The sequence below is a fragment of the Chlorocebus sabaeus genome, chromosome 17 (genome assembly GCF_047675955.1).
Source record: "Chlorocebus sabaeus isolate Y175 chromosome 17, mChlSab1.0.hap1, whole genome shotgun sequence".
Classification (NCBI taxonomy): Eukaryota; Metazoa; Chordata; class Mammalia; order Primates; family Cercopithecidae; genus Chlorocebus; species Chlorocebus sabaeus.
In genome coordinates, this window is record NC_132920.1 from 28276538 (window position 1) to 28302999 (window position 26462).

The 26462-nt window shown below is 38.7% G+C and overlaps 1 protein-coding gene across 1 annotated transcript; it reads right to left on the bottom strand.

Annotated features, from left to right (window-relative positions):
- Positions 1-9020: 9020 nt before the first annotated feature.
- On the bottom strand, positions 9021-24867 carry SCAND3 (SCAN domain containing 3). The gene is made up of 4 exons (XM_007973341.3): positions 23857-24867; positions 16811-16958; positions 12328-13820; positions 9021-11219 (listed from the first exon to the last, which is right to left on the bottom strand). Exons 1-4 carry the CDS (start codon positions 24274-24276, stop codon positions 9303-9305), a joined length of 3978 nt encoding a protein of 1325 aa, XP_007971532.2. The 5' UTR covers positions 24277-24867; the 3' UTR covers positions 9021-9302.
- Between the last annotated feature and the right edge of the window lie 1595 nt (positions 24868-26462).

Consider the following 26462-nt stretch of genomic DNA (forward strand, 5'->3'; position numbering starts at 1 on the left):
TTCCTGACCTCGTGATCTGCCCACCTCAGCCTCCCAAAGTTCTGGGATTACAGATGTGAGCCACAGCACCTGGCTGAATTAGAGTATTTTAAGCCTATAAATGTATATTCATTAGACTCATCCATCACTTAATGATTTTGCAAACTCTAGTATCTCTGTCTCGATTTGCACTGTTGACATTTTTGGGAAATAATTTTTCAGATATTCTTAATACACATAGAATACTATTTCCAAATTAAGACTGTACTATGTAAACTGTTTTATAATCTTCTTTTCCCAGTCAACACAATATTTTGACCAGCTTCTCATGGAAGAAAATGTATCTTAATCTTTATTATTAGGATTGCTTAATATTTAAATACATGAAAGAAACACTACTTCAGTAAGCAGTTCCTCTAAAGTTGGCCTGTGTAGATGGTTTCCTTCTCTGTCTTAGATTAGACTAACATAAACTATCCTAACGTTTTAATGTCATAATTAGATTTGTATATATATTATATAATTCTTTTTTTTTTTTTTTTTTTTTTTTTTTTTTGAGACGGAGTCTCGCTCTGTCGCCCAGGCTGGAGTGCAGTGGCCGGATCTCAGCTCACTGCAAGCTCCGCCTCCCGGGTTTACGCCATTCTCCCGCCTCAGCCTCCCGGGTAGCTGGGACTACAAGCGCCCGCCACCTCGCCCGGCTAGTTTTTTGTATTTTTAGTAGAGACGGGGTTTCACCGTGTTAGCCAGGATGGTCTCGATCTCCTGACCTCGTGATCCGCCCGTCTCGGCCTCCCAAAGTGCTGGGATTACAGGCGTGAGCCACCGCGCCCGGCCTATATTATATAATTCTAACAATTGTACTTGGTCAACTGTTTTTAAACTCTTCTATGCTTATTTCTAAATCATCCTCCTGAAAGGCTGTAAAAATTTACTCTTTCCAGCAAGTATCCAGAAAATGTTTGCCCTCATATTTATCAATGTTGACAGACATGGAGGATTGCCAACATGAGAGCTATTTTCTGCTTTTCTTGGTAACAGGATTCCTACTGCATGATAAAATTCACCCCCTGGCATAGGGGGTGAATCATGATTTTTCTAAGGTTTTTTTTTATGGCAATCCTATTGCCCTTAAGTAAAGATGTGTAGGGTAAATTATGTGAGCCAATTATGGGAACTTAGTTGAAGGGGGAATCTACTAGAGATTTTTTTTTAAAGACTTTTCCTTATTGATGGAAGAGAGTTCCAAGAAAAAGCTCTTTTGCCTTATGACATTGCCATTCTTAAATGATTTTTTATGAGTAGCTAACATTGAGGGTGACAAAGTCCACTTGTGACCTCCGATGATGAACCTGAGTGCAAAGGCCAACAGATGGAGGAAGGAAGAGAAAATAGGACAAAAACACTCTGTCCCTGGTGACATACATTTCTGGGCCATTGAAATAATGTTTAGACCACTTTATCCTGTGACATAAAATATGTGTTTATGGTTTAAACTACTTTGATCAATTCTAGAATATTCTTATCCTTTATCTTGACAATTACTTCTCCCTGTTCTCTCCTTAGGAGTAGATATTGGAACTCTTTGGTTTCTCCTTGATAACTCTGCTTCTTTCATTATTTTTTAATCTTTCTATTCTGCTTTCAGCATAATTTTGTCAGATTTATATTTAACTAATTCCTTTATATTTAAAACTTCCAAAACAGATAAAATAATATTTATAACATATTCACAAGCCATTTACAAAAAATAATAAGCTGAATATCCTTGTTCCCCACCCATGTTAAGAAACCATATGACCTTAGTAGCTCTGCCAAAATCACAATCCCTCCCTTCTTCTGTCACCCAAGAGAGATCATCCCTATCCAAAATTCTTTGTATTTTGTGGACTTTCTCTTGCTTTATAGTTTTACCACATAGCATCTCTAGTTTATGCTGTTTAGTCTCTTCACATACATAAAACTTTTTATAAAGTTTTTTTTTAACATAAATGGTACAATGTTTGTGTATTCTTCTGCAACTTGGTTTTCTTTTCCAATATTGTATTGTTAAATTTAATCCACGTTGATGCATGTAAATGTAGGTCATTTATTTTTAAAGTTGACTTTATTGATGTGTAATTTACATAGAATAAATGCACCCATTTTAACTATATAATATGATGATTTTTGACATATATGCATTTACATATATATATATACCCACTACTTAATCAAGATATAGTCTATTTCATTACCCCCAAAATTCTCAGTAAGCATTCATTTTTACTACTGTATTCTAGTTGTTGAATATAGTACAAATTTTAGTTGTTGAATAAATATATTACAACTGTCCTGTGAATGGACATTTGGGTTGTTCCCAGTATGGGTTTCTATATTGATGTTATAAGCACTCAAAGACATGGCTCCTCACAATGCATGTAAATAAGAGTGGATTTGTAAGATTGCAGCGCATGCACATCTTCGACTTTACTAGAAAATGTCATATGGTTTCCTAAAATGCTTGTACCAACGTGTACATAAAATGCAGAGTATAAGAGCTTGAGTTTGATTCACATTCTGGCCAACACTTGATACTTTAATTTTGGCCAGTCTGGTGAGTGTTAATTGTAATTTAAATATGTATTTATATGATTACCAATTATTTTGACTATCTTTTTTTTTTTTTGAGACAGAGTCTTACTCTATTGCCCAGGCTTACTGCAACCTCCACCTCCTGGGTTCAAGCGATTCTCCTGCCTCAGCCTCCCGAGTAGCTGGGACTACAAGCTTGCACCACCATGCCCGGCTAATTTTTGTATTTCTAGTAGAAACGGGGTTTCACCATGTTGGCCAGGCTGGTCTCGAACTCCTGACCTCAGGTGATCCACCCTCCTCAGCTTCCCAAAGTGCTGGGATTACAGGCATGAGCCACCACACCCAACCTGGTTACGAATATCTTTTTATATGTCGTTGGGCATTCAGACTTTTTCTTTTCTGAAGTGCCTATTTTGCTAATTTTTCTATTTAGTTGCTTGTTTTTTCTCATTGATTTATAGTAATTCTTATATTCTGAATGATAATCCTTTGTCAAGCACATGTTGCAGATATACGCTCCAGTTTTAATTAATGGTTTCACATTTGATGGTGTCTTATGGTAGGCAGAAGTTAATCATTTTAATACAGCTAGATTTCTTTTTTATAGTTTGTGTTTCTGCATCATAAGAAACTATTTCCTTCTTCAGGTTCAAAAACGCATTCTCTTTGCCTTTCACATTTAAACCTAAAATATTTAGAATGCAGGGATCCAATTTCATTTTCTTCCAAATGGACCATCAATTTTTCCTCTTCCTCACTGAGGAGCAAAGTTCTGTTATATACCAAGTTTCCTTATATCCACAAGATTGTTTCTGGATTCCCTACTCTGTTCTAATGGTTTATCGATTGCTGTCTTAATATCACATCTTAAGCACTATAGTTTTATAATAAGTTTTGTTATCTGATAATGCAAATTTCTCCTGTTTTTGTTTTTAAATGCCTCTAAGCAAGTATTGACCTTTGCTCTTATTTTAGACACAGTTGTAGCATTGTGTGAAACCTCTATTGGTGTATTTGAGGAAAGAGACCATTTTTCGTGGATTTTCCCTCTGCCTCCTATGGTAGAGTTGCAAAGGAGGAAGTAAAAGCTGAAAAATAATAGAAGTAGTGTCAGTGGCCAGACTGACTGACGCTACTGACCAGGCCTGAAGGTAAAAGACTAACCCCCACCCTAACTGCTTGTGCAGTTAAGTGCTGGTTGATTCCAGACATTGTATGGAGAAGCATTGTGAAACTTTCTGTTCTGTTCTGCTAGCCCCCACCACTGATGCATGTAGCCCTCAGTCACATAGCCCATGCTTGCATAATCTACCACGAACCTTTCACTTGGACCCCTTCGAGTTGTAAGCCCTTAAAAAGGCCAGGAACGTTTTCTTCAGGGAGCTCGGTTCTTGAGATGCAAGTCTGCCGACGCTTCCGGCCGAACAAAGCCTCTTCCTTCCTAAATCTGGTGTCTGAGAGGTTTTGTCTGCGACCCGTCCTACTACATATTTATTTTATTTTAAAAATATTTTTAATTTAAAAAGTCTGAGAGGTAGACAGGACCTTGCTCTGTAGCCCAGGCTGGAGTACAGTGACATAATCATACCTCACTCCAGTCTCAAACTCCTGGACCCAAGCAATCCTCCTGCCTCAGCCTCTCAAAGTGCTGGGATTACAGGTGTGAGCTACTTCACTTGGCCTCTACTGGCACTTTCAATACAATTGCTAACTGGCACCTTTATAATATGGAGTCTTTCAAATATATCTGTAGGGGCAGAAGCCGCAGACAAAACCCCTCAGACACCGAGTTAAAGGAAGGGCTTTATTCGGCCGAGAGCTTCAGCAAGACTCACATCTCCAACAACTGAGCTCCCTGAGTGATCAATTCCTGTCCCTTTTAAAGGCTTACAACTCTAAGGGGGTCCGCGTGAGAGGGTCGTGATTGAGCAAGCAGCGGGTATGTGACTGGGGGCTGCATGCACGGGTCATTAGAATGGAACAGAACAGACAGGGATTTTCACAGTGCTTTTCTATACAATATCTGTATCTATAGATAACATAACTGGTTAGGTCAGGGGTCCATCTTTAACTACCAGGCCCAGGGTGCGGTGCCGGGCTGTCTGATGTGGATTTCATTTCTGCCTTTTACTTTTTACTTCTTTCTTTGGAGGCAGAAATTGGGCCTAAGACAATATGAGGGGTGGTCTCCTCCCTTATATCCACTTTCTTGAATCCCTACTCACATTTCTTCAGTTCACACCATTATTATAAATCTATTCCATTACAAAATTCTTCCCAGTGTCCTGCTGTCCTTCAGCATTCCAATCTATTTTTTTCATTGTATTCAGAAAAGCTTTGCTAAAATGTAACTCAAGTCACCTTCTACTTATCAATCTTTTATTGACTTCCCAGTGCCCCCAGGATTATGGCTAAACTCCTCAACTTGGTTCATCTATATGAACCAGCTTCTGTTCTGGCCATCTTTTTCCAACCTGCATCATCTTGCATTTCTCTATGCTCCTGTCACTCTGAGTTCAGTTTTGATTCCTCAAATCAGCTGAAAGAAGGTTTTTCTGCTTTCAAGTGAAGAAAATGGCAATTGGAAAAACTTGTTCTCCCAAAAATGCAAAAGAGATTTCAGTCACAAATTCATTTGCATTTAAATCCTAAAATAAAGCACATCATTCTTTCAGCATAAACTCTTAAAAGTCATGCAATCCGGCCAGGCACGGTGGCTCACGCCTGTAACCCCAACACTTTGGGAGGCTGAGGCAGGCGGATCACTAGGTCAGGAGTTCAAGACCAACCTGGCCAATATGGTGAAGCCCCGTCTCTACTAAAAATACAAAAATTAGCCTGGCATAGTGGCACATGCCTGTAGTCCCTGCTACTCCGGAGGCTGAGGCAAGAGAATCGCTTGAACCCGGGAGGTGGAGGTTGCAGTGAGCCGAGATTGTGCCAGTGCACTCCAGCCTGGGTAACAGAGTGAGACTCTATCTCAAAAAAAAAGTCATGCAATCCTTAACAACCTCAGGCTTTTCCCCTTTTTATAATTGTAATAAGCCCAAGGTTTGATTATTAAAACAACTTACTCCTAAAACTCTATCAATCATAACAAATTGATCATAAATTCAATTTAACACACATGTCAGAATACAAAGCACATAGTATGTTCTTTGAACCAGTAAATAAATGTCTTATTCTTTATCATAATAATTTCTAATTGTATAATGTTTGAAACTTTTGCAATCTTTCTATCTTGGTGAACACTGGCAAAGACATCCTGGGAGTTATTCAGGAGAGATCCACTGCAGAAAGTACACAGCCATATATCAGAGAAGGGACACTTTCTAACAGGGATCATTTTAGAACCTGACTCAAGATTCTTTTGCCTTTGAAATATCTAAGCAGCCAGCCAAACCAGAAGAACCAAACTCCAAAAGCCCAGAGTTTGACTGCATCACTGAGATCACTCAAGTAATCTCTACCCTTCTCTCTCTGCTATAAAAGCCCCACCTTGGGTTTCCCCTTCACTTTGGTTCTTTCTCAAGTTTCTCACCAGCAGAGCTGAAGGAGAAGTGGTCTTCCACTCAGGTGGCTGGGGCAATACAGAGGAATCTGGACATAAAATTGCACAGGCCATCGGGCCCCTCAGCTGCAATTCCCTCTTGTATCCTGCTTCCTCAAACCAGGGCTAGACCAAAGACTTCAAAACGTGTGTGTGCGCGCACACACACACCCCAAGTGTAAATGTGTAATTTGCCTTCTAAGCCCCGGAATTCAAGCTTTCTCATTCTTTCATGAGGAGCATGTGAGAATTCTCCAAGGTATTTGTGGGGGCCTTACCCACAAATATATACATAGATAGAGAACTTAATGGCTTTCACCTCCTTCAGCTGTCAATAGCTATAAATGCCCACGGGCTTTGTTGGAGAGTTCTCCAGGCAGGACAGTTTTCCTGAATGTGCCACTAGCTGAGAGGTCAGAATTAATTACATTCCTTGGTGTCACTTGACCCACAGGAAACTTGCATATCTTTGCTACCCCAAATTGTGGGAATACAGACTGAACTACTGCAAGTCTAATCACCTCCCCTCCCCATCCCCACCTTCCCTTTTATTTTCCTGATCAAGTAGGCAGAAAGCAGATGAACAAGTTTGCTGCCTAAATTAACATCCAATCTGGAAATAAAATACAAGTCTCTCCTTCCTGAAGGCATCTTCAATCACTACCAGCGATTCCTTGGCAGAAAGCACTATGTTGGGAGCTAGTTCTACCACTTCTTAATCACCCTTCAAGTTAGGTCTGGGTGCTGTGCATGAGGGCAGTGGGTGGTGAGGCTTTCTGATTCTAGTCATTGTCGAAAAAGTGAAGTACTTAGCATCTTCTTGACCCATCGTTGACTCCTCCCTAGTTGCTTTTCTTTGAGTAATAGGAAAAGCCCAACACAACCTCCTGTTATACATAAATACAATTTTTTTAAAAACCAGCACATATATACATGATAGATGGAAATAAACAGTACTGCATACAGTAGTCATAAGTATACACAAACAAGGTACCTTTGCAGTGTATTCATATACCACATGTTTATAGACATGTGAACTTGCTGCAAAACAAGCAGAAAATAGGAAGAGAAAATCAGGTTATCTACAGAATCACTAGTCATCAAATTCACGTTAATAGGCAGTAAGATTTCACGGTCTCAATAAAGCTGTTGCCCTAAAAAAAATGTACAGTGACACAATAAAACAGGGAGGGAAGGGAGGAAAGACAAATATTCCTATGTCTTGAAAAAAAGGTAAAGCAAGTTAGCCTCCTGGTACTGAATCATTTGCAGAAAAAAATAAAAATAGGTGTTCAAGTATATGAGAAGGCTTTGTACCAATCTCAGATATCCAATACTTTATATTTCTTAGAGAGAACGTGAAGGCTTTGTACCAATCTCAGACATCCAATACCTTATATTTCTTAGAGAGAATGTAAGGGAATTTAGTTCTCTTTTAATATGTAGCCTTAATTCCCTCTTAGTTTATTTCTTCCAGATTACTTTAAGTTTTTATAGAAACAAATATAAAATCACCACGTTGCCTTTTGAAATTAAATATGGGAAACACAATACTTTATTCAATCAATAAAACAAACAGTAAAACATTTTAAAATCCCTTAGTTCCAAAATATGGTTCAAAAGAGGGCATATAATTTGTAAAATCCCTTAGTTCCAAAATATGGTCAGAAAGAGGGCATATAATTTGTCGGTGGGAGAAATTAAACCACTATCTTCTAAATATATCCACCATTATAAGGTTTTTTGTTTTTGAAAAGTTGTAAGATTTTATTAAAACAAACACACGATAAAACATAATCCAATCAAGGTTTCAGGACTAAATATGAACCTTTCCTCTACTTTCAAAGGTTTGGAGGATCCTTGAAACTTTCATTACCAAAAGGTTAAACTATTAGTAACATTCTGAATCACTGAATAGCCTTCCTTTTCTTAACTTTGAACATTACATTTATTTGAAATGAAGCACTTACTGTAAATTGCTACCCTGTCTAGGAAAAGATATTTTCTTCATGGATTCTGTCATGTTTTTATGCTAAAGAACCTGTCTTATCTGATTAATTTGCTTTCAATCATTTTAAGTGAGTTCACAGACACAAGAGCAGATGTTTGTGGCATTTTTCTGAATCATCTCCAAACAAAATAGAGGTTGTTAAATCTAATTCAGGAGCCAATAACGTCTGACTTTGTCCCAGAGCACCTTAAAGGCAATCAGCTCTAGCAAAATCTAGAAACCTTGTCAGTATGGTCCAATCGCCCATCCTTATGAAATCAGAATTTATTGGCCGGGCGCAGCGGGTCACACCTGTAATTCCAGCAGTTTGGGAGGCCGAGGTGGGAGGATCATCTGAGGTCAGGAGTTCGAGACCAGCCTGGCCAACATGGTGAAACCCCCGTCTCTACTATAAGTACAAAAATTAGCCAGGCATGGTGAGGGGTGCCTGTAATCCCAGCTACTCGGAAGACTGAGGCAAGAGAATCACTTGAACCCGGGAGGTGGAGGTTGCAGTCAGCAGAGATTGCACCAGGGCACTCCAGCCTGGGTGACAGAGCAAGACCCTGTCTCAAAAGAAAAAAAGAAAGAACGAAAGAAAGAAAGAAATCAGAATGTATTAATATGAATCCAAGGTCATAACACCATTACAAAATAAGTGTTTCCTTCCATCCCACTCACACACTTTGTCTAAACATGCATCTACAAAACAAACTTAACATCAACTTCCAACCTAACCACTCTGGATCAGCTTAACAAACTTCATATCCTAGTGACCTGTCCCCTGCATTTGAATTCTAAGCCTACCCCCTTGAATTCACTTCCCTTTACTGACCTAGTCTATTTCAAAGAAACCATCCCCCATCCTGAAGTTTTCCTACAATCTTAATGTGCTAATGAAATACAATAAGAAGACACAAGATATATGATCAAATGTTTTAATATTAGAATCAACAGATCTAAAATTATATTTTAATAAATATGACAAATACAACAGGAACAATAAAAGAATTATAAAAACTGTACAGTCTTAATTGAAAATATACATATAGGCAATTTATATAGAAAATTGCTGTTTCACTCATAACTTCATACTTCCATAACTGTAACTAGACAGAAAGTTTAAAGCGAAATAGCAAATTCCTCACACTCAATGCTTATATGCATACTTTGAACAAATACCTTACATATCAATATTTAAAGCTTTTAATGTGATAAGTGAGCTTGCTTCTTGCTTGTTAATTTGTCTAATCTAGGTTGGATTGATGACAATGCTACCCTCAGGGGATAATGTATATTTAAACTGTTTCTATGTTTTGTTTTAATAACACTTAAAGTAGAGAATCCGGTCTCACAGAGGTACGTTGAGGGAAAAAGAAGAAGCGATTTTAAAGCAATCTCAGCAAGCTCAGGATATTCATTTTTAGCTTTTATCCAAAATGAAGGAAGAGATGCTGTATTTTCAAAACTGATTTTCAATCCTTCATCGGTAGCCAGCTTCAACAACTTATCCTGTAGAGTTACAGTTAAATTTAAGTTATCTTTTGATGAAAGAAATGGATTTTGGATCCACAAATTTCCTATGCGTGGATCTTCTTTTGATGGAAAATAAAATTCAAAACATTCTAACAAATTTGTAAGATGTTCACTGATAACCATTCGCAGATGTGCAATATCAAGATCATTACCTACTTCATTGATAATTGTTGTTAAATTATGAAACATGTCATAACAATCTGTAGAAATTCTGTTTTTCCAAGCTTCTAACTTTTGTTTTTGTCCTTCAACTTTATCTGCCATTGAAAAATAAGTTGCATTCTTCCCTTGCATAGAAGTATTAAGATCATTAAAAATACTGAAGATATCAGACAAATAAGCAAGTCTGGCTGTCCAATTCACATCTTTAAAAAGCTGGGACCAAATGGGTTTCTTGCCTTGCAGAAACACTAAGAGTTCATTTCGTATTTCAAACATTCTTGACAGAACTTTTCCCCGTGATAACCACCGTATCTCAGCATGCAGTAACAGTTGCTTATGATCAGCTTCCATATTATCACATAATAAAGAGAATAATCTTGAATTCAATGCATTAGATTTTATGTAATTCACAATTTTTACTATATCATTAAGTACACTATTTAGTTCAGCTGATATTTTTTTCATAGCAAGACTTTCTCGATGAATGAAGCAATGTGTTGTTTTACATTCTGGTGCAAGTTCCTTAATCTGGGTTACCACTTCAGAATGTTTTCCTGTCATTGAAGCTGCACCATCAGAACATACTCCTACACAAAATTTAAATTCCAAACCACATCTGTTAACAATATAATTCTTTACAGCTTCATATAGTTCTGAGCTAGTTGTGTTTGTAGGCAAAGAGGCTGAAAAAAAGAACTCTTCCTTTATATCATCATCATGTTCAAACCTCACATAGACTAAAAGAATTATCATGTTAGCAATATCTCTGCATTCATCAAGTTGCAATGAAAAATACTTTGCTAGTTTTATTTGTTCTATAAGTTGATCTTCCATATCATTAGCCAGTTCCTGAATACGTCGAGCTATGGTGTCATTGGAAAGTGGTACCTGAGCTACCTTCTTCGCTGCAGATTCACCCAACATTTCCAAGCAAACTTCTTTGATGCAGTCTTTCACTAGTGTCTCAGCAATTGTGTATGGTGTTTTAGACTTAGCAACCGGAAGTGCTACTTTATACGAAGCCCGCAAAGCACTAATGTTTATATGAGAAACGTTGAACACCTGCTTTGGTTGGCTTTTCAATTCACTACTCTTTCTTTCAAAGAATTCTTTTGGTTGTGAACTTATTTCTTTATGTTTTGAATATAAATGTCGCTTAAGCTTTGATGGTTTCATTGCTTCATTAGCCAGTACATCTCCACAAATAATACACTGTGGTTTTAGTACTTCACCATCAATTACAGCTACAAAACCAAACTCAATATATGAAGGATCATATTTCCGAGTGAAACTAGCATGAACTCTTTTGGTTCTCCCTTCTTCAGGATAACTTCTATTGTTAGCATTTCTTTTATTACTACTACTGTGTTCAGAAAAGGCATGTCTTTTCTTGACAAAAAAGTCCAGTGAAGCTTGTTTCGCCATCTGAAATTAGGAATAAAGGTAAATAATATGAATTTTACTTTCCTCCTTTAGCTAACAATGTTAAACCACAAGTTAAAAACTAGACTTGATTAAAATAAAAAATTATTTTAAAGTTAAGTTATAAAAATAAATAAATGCCTATATTTTCTCAGTTTTATACATCTTTGGGTTATGGCTGATAAACTAAGCATAAAGTATCACAGGTTGTAATGGGGACCTACTGAGTTTGACTAGAGTGTAACTGCCACCACATGTGACTCACCTTGAGAGTTTAACAATACCTAAATTGGTCTATATTCTATTCAGTAAGTAAGTCCATTAATCATTTGCTTGAATGTTGCAGTAATGTCAATTGCTATGTTTCTAAATACTTATGCTCAAGTTTTATACTTATTTCCTTACAGACTGGAGTTTTTATACCAGTACTGGTCTACTGATCACACTTTGAGTACCACTAGTTTAAGTCATGAGTAATCTCCATATTTCAAAACATTAACCCTACCTCATAAAGCCTACTGATTTTACATTTTTTTGGTTCTATTTCATACTCTCCAATTAAATTCCCAAACTGAAGTATTTCCCAACACAAACCCTTATCTTCCAAGCAAATTTATCATCCCCTACCCCTACAAATACTTCTTCACTTGATTTGAAATGTTTTTTCTTAGCTTACCCCCAACCCAAACTCACAATTGAAACAGAGAAACATTAAATTCATCTGTTACCAAATTCATTCTCTGTAGAAACATACTAGCATACACACTATTTATTCCCTCAATCTTAGCTTCCTCATTCTCCCAAGAAATGCGTGACATCAAAAAGGAGTAAAAGAGATACTATTCATCACCCCCAGAATAATAAAAAACTTAACTTTGTACGGAGATCCTGATAATGCATAATAAAAAAGACAGCATTCAAGGTTACAACTTTACAACTTCCAACTTGGGAAAAAAGAGAAGCATTAAAAGTAATTAGGCCTTCTTTGGGGGAAATATATCCAAGGTAATAAAAATGTGTTTTCATATACCTTGTCACACAACACTTATTCACAGTAAAGTGTAATGAGATTCTTCCCCTGCTTTCATCTATGGCAGATATGCAATCTTACCCAATCTCCTACTTTGTCTGGTGAAATTGGTGTCCCTGATGGCTTTAGCATTTTGGAAGGTTGAACAGGCAAACTTCTTTGAATCTCATCACGTTTCCTTTTCATTGTGCTGGTTTCATAGCAAAGGCTACAAGTTATTTGCCGACCACAGCCCTCAGTCTCATGTTGAGAGGGCACTCCACAAATTGCATGGATATTTCCATCACATGATATACAACTATTAACACCTGTGCATTCTTTTTCACAGACTACACAGGATAAAAATCTTAGTCTCCTCTCAGGGGAGCTTTTTTCAGCCATCTTAGGAGTGACAGAAAGATTCTCTTCAATATCACTACTATCTGTTCCAGTCTCAATGTTTTCTTCATACTGGGCTCTTAAAGTATTTTCTAACTCTTTGTCGGCCTGATCTAATTCATTTTCTGTATGCAAGCTGGCAACAAGTTCTTCAGTTAACTGAGAATGGGACAAGCCCAGTTTAGCTTCAGAGCTAAATGTACTTTCACATGGAGTCTGTTGCATGCTTCTGTGATAGGGTTGATTTTGGGTCATCTGAATGAACCACAAAAATTCAGCCCAGTGTGATGAGTTGTTAGTTTGCATCCAGGAGAAAATCCTCTTTCGGATATCCTCAGTTTGTTCTGCAGAACTCTGGCTTTGGCAGGTCTGAGACTTCCCATGGACAATTTTCAATTCTGGCCAAATATTACTGAGTTCACCGACAACCTGGCTTGAAAATTCCCTCCCACTGTCAGATTGTAGGACACTGGGTGCTCCAATAATTGTAAATATATCTAAAAGAGCATGTGCAACTTCCGTAGGTCTTTTAGACTTTAATGACCGCAAAAAACTTAACTTTGTACGGAGATCCTGATAATGCATAATAAATTTATACTCCCCATCGGGATTCAACTGCATGTCTATAAGATCTACTTGGCATCTTGAACTAACTTCCTTAATTGGTTTTGATGTTAGAACCTTCTTGAGTTTTGAGTTTTTCTGTTGGCATGGTTTACAGAGGGTCAGATATAGCATTATAACTTCTTTTGTGATGTTCTTGTATTTCGCTTGTAACTCTTTCTCCATGCGAGTACGTCCACCATGTCCAATGCTGAGATGTGTATTATGCAGAATGTCGAATAAGTCCTCACTGTGTAAGTAATACCGTATTTTATCTGTTTCCCCATTTACAGCCTCAATTAGCTTCTCATTTCCTTGTACAAGGATAACATCAAACCTAGCCAAGCGACGGTAGTCAACTGATTCCTTTTTCGCCTTAGCTTTAGCTTCTTTCACTTCCTTTATCAACTGACAGTACTTTGCTTTAGAAAATATCTTAGTATTATTACTTTTGTTTTCCAGTAACATTGCTAAGCTTCTGAAGAACTTTTCTCTCATGTTTTCTGGTTCAATTTCTGCTTCATTAGTATCTAAGCTACTGAGGTTATCATCACCCATGCTTTGAGACATCATGGAAAACCACAAAAATGACCCTAAAAACAAAGGAAAAAAATCAATTAGAATATTCAGAAATATAATTTAAAATACATATATTGTCAAAGGAGCCAGTAGTGCTTGAGGTAGAAGTAGGGATTATGGGCACACAAAAGGGGGTACCATTTTCTTTCTTTTTGAGACAGGGTCTCACTCTGTTGCCCAGGCTAGAGTGCAGTGGCACAATCTCAGCTCACTCACTGCTTCCCAGATTCATGCAATTCTCCTGTCTCAGCCTCCTGAGTAGCTGGGATTACAGGCGCACCACAACATTTGACTAATGTTTTTATTTTTAGTAGAGATGGAGTTTCACCATGTTGGCCAGACTGGTCTTGAACTCCTGGTCTCAAGCAATCTGCCTGCCAGCCTCAGCCTCCCAAAGTGTTGTGATTACAGGCATGAGTTACTGCACCAGGCTAGGGGGATACCATTTTGATTAAGGAATCCAATCTTAGTGGAAGGAAGAGCATAAATGACGAACTCCAGCCAGTAATAAAAAGTTTCACACAATAAAGAGTAGAAAGCCAGGACATGACTTTCCAGAGCAGTTTTCAGGATTGAAGCATTGTTTTGCATAAAATAGGATGCAAATTAGCATTTATTTGTTTGTTTACTATGCAAAGACTTTTTTTTTTTTTTTTTTTTTGGAGGAACCTCAGCAAGCCAATAATAGATTTTTTAAAAAATCTCCACACTACACATTTTCTCTTTTATTCAGTCAGGTTAGCTATTACATCAACATTTGAGGAGTAAGTTCCAACCTGATATATTCATATCAGCTCCCTTTCAGGGCTATTAAGTACAAACTCAATAAAAATAGCTTAATTACTAATTTTAATAAGAGTAGTGGATAAGTCTAAATTAGTGAAAAATTTTTGACTTAATAAAGCTTATTAAAAGAAATTTCTAGAATACTCATAATAACAGAAACACTAAGAATGCTTCAAATTTGGCTAAGTGTTAAGAAAAAAACTATTTTGGAAAAAATAAAAAAGAATAATTTAGAATTAGCACAACATCTCTAGATAGTTTTATAGTTGCTTGGAAAAATACTTTCACTCAAGTCAACATTATTTATACTATCAATTTGCATACCAAACAGTGAGACAGAACAGGGACTCCTCTTAGGGGCCTGACAGCCACCCCTAACCCCAAGCATGGTAATAACAGAAAATCTTGAGTTCCTTCAAGGGAAATTCCACACATCTAACTATCTCTAAGAAGTAAACGAGCAACTTGAGAAACAAGAAGGTAATACCTTAAAACAACATCCAAAAAGTTAGTTATGAGATGTTCCCTATATTAACTAAAGATAACATCTTAACATATATCCCTAAGTTGTTTTTCAGAAACCCATACCTCCACCAAATGGATCCACTGGTCTGAAGACCTCAGATAAGGGAGAACTGAGGACTGAACTCCAACTGCTGCTTTGTTCTAAAGTTCTTCCTGTGGGGCCTGGAAGAAGTCACACCCACAAGCCAGAGCTAACCTTCTTTTCTGCTGATCCCAAATTTTTAGACAAAGCTTTGCCTCCTTAACCAATTGCAAATCAGAAAATCTTTGAATCTATCTATGACCTGTAAGCCCCTTGAGATGTCCGTCCTACCTTTTTAGGTCAAACAAATGTACAGTGTCCACATATTGATTTATGACTTTGCTTGTAACCTCTGACTCCCTTCTTTTAAAAAATCCTTACTTGCAAACCATCGGGGAGACCGGGTCTTAATTTTGAGGGGCCCAATTCTCCTTGCTTGACACTCTGCAAATAAATGCCTTCCTTTCTCCTACTGATATGGATGTTTGGCTTTCCTGTGCCAGGCAAGTGAACCATAGTTTGGTTCTGTAGCAGTAATGAACTAGTAAATTTAAATCATCTAAAATGTTTATATTTTCTAAAACTAGGTTAAAATTAATGATATGTTACTGTGTAGTTTGGCCTCATTTAACTCTCAATTGTTCCAGTAAGGCTTCTTTGATCATTAAATTGAAGCTCACAGTGAGTTTTCCTTTCCTGAAAATCATAATCTATTTATAACACAAGTTAGCCCTATAGCACTTTCTTCTTTAACTGTTTTATAGGTAGATGCAAAAAGACTAAGTTTCTAAAGAAACAGAGATCACTTATTTCTCTAGTATCTTTCACATTATCTAACACGTTACTACATCGAGTGTTCAATAGAAAATTGTTGATTAACTTTATAATAAAATAACAATAATGGTAAGTGCTATCTCAAAATGTGATTGAAAAAGACCATCGTATGGATAGCATTTCTTTCCATGCTGATCCATTTTGTGCCATGCTATAGAACTAGAAGCATAGAAGGAAAATAAACAAGAATGAATTAGAAGAAGAAATACAGGGCAACGTCGAGAGAACCAGGAAAATATGAGCCCCATAAGTTTTTGAAACGATATTAATGTCTAAGAAAATTGTTAGGACTGTAAGAGGAGAAAAACATTGTATCCATTTTACCTAACCCTTTTTAAACGGAAAAGATAGCTGTTCCAGAACCAGGCCAGACTCCACCTCTACTACACATTATACCAATAACAGACCTTAGAACACTAATAAACATAGACTTCAGAAATTCCATATTCTAACGTAGAATTTTCAAATAGTATTTCCAATGTATACACAGTCATTACGTGACAAAAATCGTGGTCAGAGGCTACAGCAATGGGACCCAAGACTACACTGCCAAGTGCTCAGTATTTACATACAGAGGTATCTGATTTATCCACAGGTACTTACCAACTTCATTACAAAGTATCCATGAAAAATCTTGGGTTCAAGTATTTTCGACATTATTACCTGACTGCTTTAATTCAACTCCCTTAATAACACTACACTATACGGGTTGACTTTTCCTTCAACTATTAATACATTCAGTAGAAGCTGAAATGGAATGAAGTTTGGTAACTTTCAATACTAGACCCTTCACTCTCCCAAGTCTCATCCTCTTTCTTAGAACTAAATTATTCTCACCATTATCTTGAAGTGGGTGTGGCTCTGGAGATTCACATTCCATTCTATCTTCCATAGACTGAAGCTGGGTGCCTAAAGACTCCTTTGCAGAATCCAGAGGGGCTATTTCTTCTATAGAAACTTCCTGACCATATGTGCCCTGTGAGACCTGTGGACAAATAGGTGCATTTAGTAAACAACATAAATAATTGTAGTTTGTCATAGCTAAACTTGTATTTTTCCATTAAAATAGAATGTAAGAAGAAAAAACATCAGTCTTTACTGAATTCTTAAGTACAAGATAAAATATGAAGAGAAATGAAAAATGCTGGGACTAATAAAGCCAGAGCCATACAACAGAAACTGATGTCTTTATAGAACAAGAGTTAAAATGCATCCCTTTGGTTTATGTTTCTGGGAATAACAATGAAAGCATGTTAAAGAAATATCCTCTAAACTGTGATGACTAAAAAAAATTGTAAATGAGTTTCAGAGTGGTTAATTAAAAGTAAATATTGGGCCGCGCGCAGTGGCTCACACCTGTAATCCCAGCACTTTGGGAGGCCAAGGCAGATGGATCACCCGAGGTCAGGAGTTTTGAGACCAGTTTGCCCAACATGGCGAAACCCTGTCTCTACTAATAATAATGCAGATTCACCAGGCCTAAGAAAATGTTCAAATGGTTAAAGGATTACAAAGTTGTTAATGGTTACACTTACTCTACTACATCCAGTTGGAAAATGTCCAAGGATAGTGAATCCCAAAATTGCACATAAACCAGAATATTCTAAAAGGGAATATCCAATGACATAGGAGGAGATGAAAGCCTACATATTCTTAGAATATCATGTTGCGATTTAAGATTCTGTGTCACGCTCCTTTCCTCCAACTTGGACACCACATTATAAATTTATTTTTGCTGGGCATAGTGGCTCACGCCTGTAATCCCAGCATTTTGAGACTAATAAAAGGAGGCTGAGGTGGGTGGATCACCTGAGGTCAGAAGTTCAGGACCAGCTTAACTAACATAGTGAAACCACATCTCTACTAAAGATACAAAAATTAGCCGGGTGTGGTGGTGCATGCCTGTAGTCCCAGCTACTCAGGAGACTGAGGCAGGAGGATCACTTGAACTCAGGAGGCAGAGGTTGCAGTGAGTCAAGATCGTGCCACTGCATGACAGAGCGAGACTCCACCTCAAAAAATAAAATAAAATAAAGTAAAATAAAATAAAATAAAATAAAATTCTTAAACTGTGCAAAGGACATTTCAAAAAATCAATTTTCTCAAAATTCATAAAATGGTTAAGCCAGTTCCCTTTAGTATGTTTTTCCCTTCTCTGAGCTTAGTAAGGTATCTTATGTAAATTGCTTTGTATAATAAAATAGCATGCATTTCAATTTGCCTAAATCTTTGCATAACTGCCAGAAACAGATTCTGTGAAAGAAGGCCACCTGCTGTTTATAATTAAACAATGTATCAGTTCTGTAATGTTGGTATACACAATCTCAGCTTTTGGAGCAACTAAGAAACAAAATATGGATATGGTTCATTGTGTTGAATTCTTCACTGACTCTCCCCCACCCCCCATACACTCTAAGCACAAACACAAATCTAGCTTCTTGATTCCGTTACTTTTCCACCAGCTGCACTGGACCAAAATGGGCGGGCCTGGTCTTAGAACTGGGAGGAACTCCACCTCTGTCTCTACCACAGAAGTTTGAAGTGTACCCTGGGGGGTGGTAATAAATTACAAAACTGAAGTTACTTCAAACGACAGTCATTAGTCTTTCACTATTCAATTCCTGGGTTTGATTTTTTTTAATGCTGGAAAGAGGTTGAGCGCAGTAGCTGACACCTGTAATCTCAGTACTTTGGGAGGCCAAGGTGGGAGGATTGCTTGAGCTCCGGAGTTCGAGACCAGCCTGGACAACATAGTGAAACCTCATCACTGCCAAAAATACAAAAAATTAGCTGGGCATGGTAGCACATATCTGTGGTCCCAGCTACTCAGGAGGCTGAGTAGGGTGGATCGCTTGAGTCTGGGAGGTGGAGGTTGCAGTGAGCCAAGATCGTGCCACTGCACTCCAGCCTGGGTGACAGAGTGAGATTCCATCTCAAATAAATAAATAAATAAAAATGCTGGAAAGAAACTTTTGGTTGTAATATGGTAAATATTGCTGTGTTCATTAGAAATGCACATATTTCCAATAAGTTAGAACACCTAACTTATAGTGGCACAAATAGGGGTTTATTTTTGTTACATAACAAGAAGTCTAGAAGAAGGTAGTTGCTGGCACCAACTCATTTATCTAACAGTTTTGTTAGGGACCCTAGCTGTCTTCATATTTCTGCTCTGTCACTTTTAACACTAGCATTTGGCCTCAGGTTTACCATCACTTAATGGTCACAAGATGGCCAGATATCACATTAGTGTTCAAGACTGGAAGTGGGAAAAGGTGAAACTAAACTCATCTCCCCTATTTTATCAGGAAAATAAAAGCTTCCCCAGGAACCTCCTCCCCGAAATATGCTTATTTCTCCCTGGCCAGAATTCTGTTGCACAGTTAACTCTAGAACAAGGAAGCCTGGAAAAGAATTTAATCAGATACACTGCCAGTATGAACAAAACCAACATTTTGTCGGGAAGAAAGAAGGGTGGAACAGACACTGGATTGGCAGCTAAACATGTCTGCCACAGTGGTATTTCCCCTGTGGGGGAAATCACACAAAAACAAGAAAAATGAGAAACATTTATACAAACTTGATCTTCAACAAGACTAAGAGATATTTATAACTCTGACCACATTAAAAAAAAACTATCAAATATGATCAGCATATAACCTGAACAATACCCAAGTCCTACCAGCAGCTACAGTTTTCAAAAAAGCTAGAAGGGGAAATTTTAAAGCAAGCTTGTCCACCCTGCAGCCTGCGGGCCACATGCAGCCCAGGACAGTTCTGAATGTGGCCCAACACAATTTTGTAAACTTTCTTAAAACATTGTAAGATTGTTTTGTGATTTTTTTTTTTTTTTTAGCTGATCAGTTATTGTTAGTGTTAGTGTATTTTAGTGTGGCCCAAGACAATTATTCTTCCAATGTGGCCCAGGGAATTCAAAAGATTGGATACCCCTATTCTAAAGTAACAGGCATACCTTAAGGGTGGTGGGGGGAACCCTGTATTTGTTATTTAAAGCAAAAGGAAAAGGGTGTGCTGACTAGACTTGAGAAATTGCTTATATAGGCGTTTGTGCTGCAATGTAATAGATGAATGTATTAAAAAACATGCTTTCTGCAAAACTGCAGAAAAGTGACAGGATTTATGGGGAAAATACGGTTAAAGGGTGGACTATTTTAACACCTACACAACTTTGTCAGCAGAGCACTATTAAAACTATAACAACTCCCGGCTGGCGCGCGGTGGCTCACGCCTGTAATCCCAGCACTTTGGGAGGCCGAGGCTGGCGGATCACGAGGTCAACAGACCGAGATCATCCTGGCCAACATGGTGAAGCCACATCTCTACTAAAACTACAAAAATTAGCTGGGCGTGGTAGCGCATGCCTGCAAATCCCAGCTACTTAGCAGGCTGAGGCAGGAAAATCCCTTGAACGAGGGAGGCAGAGGTTGCAGTGAGCCGAGATCGTGCCACTGCACTCCTGCCTGGCGACAGTGAGATTCCGTCTCAAAAAAATAAAAATAAAATAAAATAAAACAAACACTATAACAATGCTAGTAAAAATATAAGACGTTAATAAATCTTACTTTAAGTATAGGATTTTACCTTAGAAAGGTGATGTTATCTTATTAGAAACAAGTGTGAGGAAAGGGCGAGGCAAGGGTGGAAGGATATAATCATCAAAAATTCAAAGGTGGGCCAGGCGCGGTGGCTCACGCCTGTAATCCCAGCACTTTGGGAGGCCGAGGCGGGAGGATCACGAGGTCAGGAGATTGAGACCATCCTGGCTAACACGGTGAAACCCCGTCTCTACTAAAAATACAAAAATTAGCCAGGAGTGGTGGCGGGCGCCTGTAGTCCCAGCTACTCGGGAGGCTGAGGCAGGAGAATGGCGTGAGCCCCGGAGGCAGAGCTTGGAGTGAGTGAGCCGAGATCACGCCACTGCACTGCAGCCTGGGGGAGACAGCGAGATTCTGCCTCAAAACAAACACACAACAACAACAATAAAAATTCAAAGGTGGAAAGATATAATCATCAAAAGTGAAGTGAAGAGGCTTGAACATTTGATGTTACATCCTTCCACCCTTGGATACAGTGATACTACAAGAAACATGATGTGGGTTCCGGTCCATCATCTTGTTTTTACTTCTTTGACATTGGCTTATAAAAAGATGCCCAGTGTTTGCTGTTTTAACACTCCTTCTTTCATAACGAAGCTGTTTATATGGCTCCAAATAGGACTTTATGTCATAAAGTAAAATCATGCTGCGTTCTGCATTGTAGTCATTATCTTTTATCCACTCCAACTGCTTCTCTATCATACTTGAAACAGAAGATAACTGAGCAGTGAAAAGCTCTTGGGACGCAGCTTGTAGCTTGCGGAACTGCATGTTCTTCTTCTTCCACACCTTCCATTTGTGCCTCAGCAACTAACTTGCAGCTCTTCTATAGAAAGATCCTGTGTGTCAGACTGCAGCGCTCCGCATTATCCTCACTAGCATCTTCTTCAAATCCAGCCCCCTTTGCAAGAGCAACACAGCTTGGGTTGGTTTTGGAGAGCTCTTCTGAAGGCTCAAAGGCTTTGGAATCATAAATTAAATCAGGGAGAATTGTATATCACACCCCATGCAAACAGGCTTTTGTGAAATCATTCCAGGCGTCTACAACAATATCAACCATAAGTTTAATGTTGAACGATTTACATAATTCAAAAACTGTTAGGGGACTGTCACCCCCTGTATAGACAATCAGTACCTTGAATGTTTGCTTTAAATAATAAGCTTTAAAGATTGCAATCACACCGTGATCAAGTGGCTGCAGTAAAGAAGTTGGATTGGGAGGTAAAATGAGAACTGTGATATTTGAAGAAAGCTCAGTAACTACTGGAGGGTGGCTTGGTGTATCACTGAGAATTATAAGAATTTTAAAAGACAATTTTTTTCTCTTGCAATGCTTTTTTTTTTAAATCTACAAAACAATCACCTAAACGATCAGAAAATGTCTGCCCTGTCATCCAGTCTCTCTTGCTAGACATATAGTAGGCACCAAGGCTAGTCTTTACAATTCATTTTAAAGCTTATAGACTGGCAGAATGATAATCAGAGGCTTTAGCTTTAAAATTCCACTGGCATTTGCTCCAAGCATCACCATCTGTTGATGCTTTGTAGCCTTAAACACCACAGTGTGTTTCTAGAGTACTTCCAGTCCTGCTTACTCCATTCTGGATCCATGCACCCAAATTCTCCACATATCCCCTTGAGGGCATCTGCTTCCAATAGAAACTGGTTTCATAAAAACTAAAAATCTGAGCCAGGGGATGGCCTTCTTCATCAATCTAATTTCTTAATGCTGGGGGAAATGTCTTTGCAGCTTCTTCATCTGCACTTACAGCCTCGTCTGCACAGTTTAATACTGTGGAAACTACAGTAGTTCTTGAAGCCACTAAACCAGCCACTACTTCCACTAAATGAAGGCACTTCTGCGGGATTTTCATCTTTTTTTTCTTAATGTCTCCATACATTGTGATGGTATTCTCTTTAACTCTGAGAAACACTGCATTGGATTGCTTCCTTGTTTGGTACTCAATCCACACACTTAACAAATGCTCCATTTCCTCCATTTCCCTTATGCCTTGTTCCAATAGATTTCATAACACTGGCAGTTGTTCCAGCTAGATAATTTTCTTTTATTTTTCCCATCATTGTCTCCAATTGTACATACATTTACTCCTTTATGCCAGTTGCATGACCAATCTCAGTTTCTTTTCTTTCAAAACACTGTACAGTTTCAAACTTGTCTTCAATTGTTAAAGTTTTTCTTCTTTAATACTCACTAGCAGAAATTGTATCACAAGCACACTTCTATGGCACTTGCAAAACCCTCTGCTTGCTCCTTTTCTGGAATACAATACAAAAAAGTTTAGCAAAAAATACACAAAGATGGGAGGGAACAACGTAAATAGGCGCTTCCGAGACAGCCAAGGAAGGATGGGGGGGCAAATGGGAATTATATACAGTATTGTATGTACTCAGTACTTGCTGTGCTCAGCTAAATCAGATACTCTGAATTCAGCCACTCCCACTTGGTGGCCCCAAACATCAACTTGCTGGGAAAACTCATACATGAGCCCTCACAATTTCAGCTTTATAGTGACTCACTTATGGCATACTGACCTCATTTTAAAAGATTTTGCATTCCAGAAACATGCATTTTTAACAGATCAGACTGTATACATAAGGGTTCATATTCTGAAACAGTTCAGATAAATGTAGGAACAGTATCACTAAAAAATATAAGAATGGCAATATCCATAATGTTCTAAAATTACTGTCAAAGAAGGTAAATGTACTCCTTTAGAAACAACTTCATTGTAATGGCAAAAAGCTTTTAAAATTCTTCTAAAAATAATTTTGAGCTCAAAACATTTTACATACCAATAACTCTAGATACTGAAAAGAACCAAAGAAATCATGCAACTAGTATTTTCATTGTACAGATGAAGACATTAATGTTCCAGAGAAGGTGTAATATCCCCAAGGTTACACAGCTAATTAGTGACAAAGCCGAGATAGCTTCAAAAGACAGTAATTTAAAAAAAAAAAAATTACTATTGTATATTTCTTTAATCTCATAGTCACTACATAAAATATATTTTCTGGTAAAAAATAGATCAAGGTTTTCCATTTGGTTAAATCATTTAATTATTTGTATCATACACAAGACTGTTATCTCATATGCATGAATCTATTCATCTACACCAGTGATCAAGTAAGAAATAATGCCCCAAACCAGGGTTTGGAACCACCAGTGTGAAATTACTCCCATTGCTCCATTCTGGATCCATGCACCCAAATTCTCCACAGAAGATGGCACCTCCAACTTCTCACCTGCTGTCTAGGTTCATCGAGCTCCCTCTCCAAATCTTCCAGCAAAGTTACCACCTCTTCTCCACTCTCAGGATTATGCTCCCGCACCCAGGACTGGAGCTCCTCAGGCAGGATGGTCAGGAACTGCTCCAGCACCAACAATTCCAGGATCTGCTCCTTGGTATGTATCTCTGGGTTCAGCCACTGACGGCAAAGTTCCCGCAGTTGACTCAGAGCCTCCCTGGGCCCAGGTGTCTCCTGATAGCAGAACTGCCTGAAGCGCTGACGAGAGAGTTCCCTGGTATAAGACAAATTCCTAGGTAGGCCTGATTCCTGATCCCAAGTATGGTCTTCTTCTTTAACCTTTACTTTGATAATCTCCCCTTGTTCTTCTGGAGCCTGGCCAGCCAAGGCTGGGAAGACCCTGGAGACTGCTTCCATCCCGAGCTTAGACAGCTCAGGGAAAGGCTCTCTCCAGATGGGGTGTAGGCAAATGGGTGATTTTACTTGAGCTCCTTTTTTGTTCTTGGTGAGGAAAGTTTTTGATATAAGAAAACACTCAACACAAGACAACTACAGACTCAGTTTAAAAGGACTTGTTTACGTGACAACACAGGTCAGTTACTCGGGCAATTCCATTGAAAGTGAAGCCATCCTCTGAAAAGATCAGAAATAGTGAGCACAGAACGACTCACTAAAGCTTCAGAGTCACAAATTGAGCGGCAAGATACTAGCGAGACAGAAAACTGAGGTTATGAAGGATACTTTGGCCCTAAATAAAGCCTGGGTATATGAGCCTAGGCAAGGAAACGAAGATCGGAGCAGCCTGGGCGAGGGCGGAGAGGGAGAGGGGCTCACAAGCTGCCTGGGGAAGAGGCCCGATTGTCGCCGCGCACAAGCACCCTTCCCTCGGCCGCAGCTCCCACCTCTGAGGAGCTCAGACCCTGTCGAACCCGGACTAGTGGGTCGAGGGAAACACTCCACGGCTCAGGTGGCGGTTCCGCGGACACACCCGCAGCTGTGCCCGTAGGTTCCGGCCGGGCCCGGTGAGCCACGCTCACTTCCGGTCCGCTCTAGGATTCCAGGTGGTGCAGTCTTCTCACTGGTTGTGCAAACACCTACGGTACCAGTAATTCTGGAGAGGCGAGTACTCTGGAAACTACGGAGAATTAACTCCGGAATTACCTAGTTATATGGCATCCCAGTGAAAAGAGTTTCACAGTGTGAGTAGTGCTGGCGTAGAGGCTGCTGATCTGTGTTTTCCTGTCACCATGATAAACTACCGCTGGCACTCAGACCCGCGTTGCTCACCGCGGCGACCTGAAACAAAACGGAGAGGAGCATCCCTAAGGACTACCACGTCAGTGAATCTGTAGGCTCCTCCCCCGCCTTTCCTCGTTAATTTCGGGCCACTTTCACCTTTCCCTTTCACCCTAAATCAGACTTAAAAAGAAATGTAAGAATTAGTCTATTGTTTCCGTTTTACGGATTGGAAAACCAAGACCCAGCGAGAATGAGCCTCAGTTGTTTATTCACGGAGCACAGAGCCGTGACTAAACAACTGTGGGGAAACTGGTCCCAGAAATCTAACAAAATCTGGACCGTTTTAATCCAAAATCTGGATCAGCGCCTAGCGAATCACTGGAGTGCAGTAACCAGAACATTCCCTTCAAGCAGTCACTGGGTTCATCCATACCTCTGGTAGCGCAGAGATGCCACAGGAATATTTGTTGAATTGCTGCCTGGTTCCCTTCTCCATTCTCTGTTTCCTTCTGCTTTGGTCCTTATGTTGATTTCTCACATTTTGGCATTTCTGAGTAGAGAAGCTTTGAATAATCAGAACATTTCTTTCAGAAATCTCTAAAAAAAAATCTTATGCTTAGGGTCCGTGGATGGTCTTGAGTAAATCGCTAAACCTAACGAAATTGTGTATAAAATGTTTGTCTGTGTGCCTGTGTCATCCAACCCAGAAAGGATCATTTTCTCAGCCACTATTAACGTGCTGAATTTATCTTTTGTGTTTCCCCCCTAACTATCCTTTGCAGTCAGGGATTCTACTACCTTTTCCTCATTCTGCAAGGCAGGGATCTCTGCCATAGTGAGCACAGTAGGCAGTTAACATGGAGTAAACATGACTTCTAAGTCCTCTACTGACGAGCCTTACTCTTTGTTTTTGGTTTTGTTTTGTAGATTTGCATTTTTTAATTACTACAACAGTGATACACATTTATTTAAAAAGTCAAATATTCAAAAAGTCAACATGGCAAAAAATGAAGTTTCTTCATCCTCAGTTCCATTCCTCAGAAAAATTCATGCCAAGAGTTTGTTGTATGTACCTCCAACCTATTTCTAAAATGTACACATAAAATTGAGTACAATATTATTATGTACAAATATAACTGAGTCACAAGTATAACTCAAAATTTGCAAAACTTAAATCATACTAGACTACTATTCAGCAAGTTACTGGCCTTTTTTGTTTGTTTTAAATTTAAATCCTCCCCCAGAAACTGCCAAGCCAAGATGTGTTAGGTGTATCTATCCCATTCTTTTTAGTGACTGTAGAAGAGACTGTTTTGATGATATTGCTACAAAATTTGCACCCCAGAGAGATGTTTATCAGGAGT

What these genes read in the sequence shown, in the direction of transcription:
- SCAND3 (XM_007973341.3), bottom strand. Translation starts at nt 24,276, where the DNA reads ATGGAAGCAGTCTCCAGGGTCTTCCCAGCCTTGGCTGGCCAGGCTCCA. An exon ending in TCGATGAACCTAGACAGCAG is followed by an intron (nt 16,959 to 23,856) that starts GTGAGAAGTTGG and finishes ATTTGTCCACAG; the next exon opens with GTCTCACAGGGCACATATGG. An exon ending in ACACCCACTTCAAGATAATG is followed by an intron (nt 13,821 to 16,810) that starts GTGAGAATAATT and finishes CTTTGTTTTTAG; the next exon opens with GGTCATTTTTGTGGTTTTCC.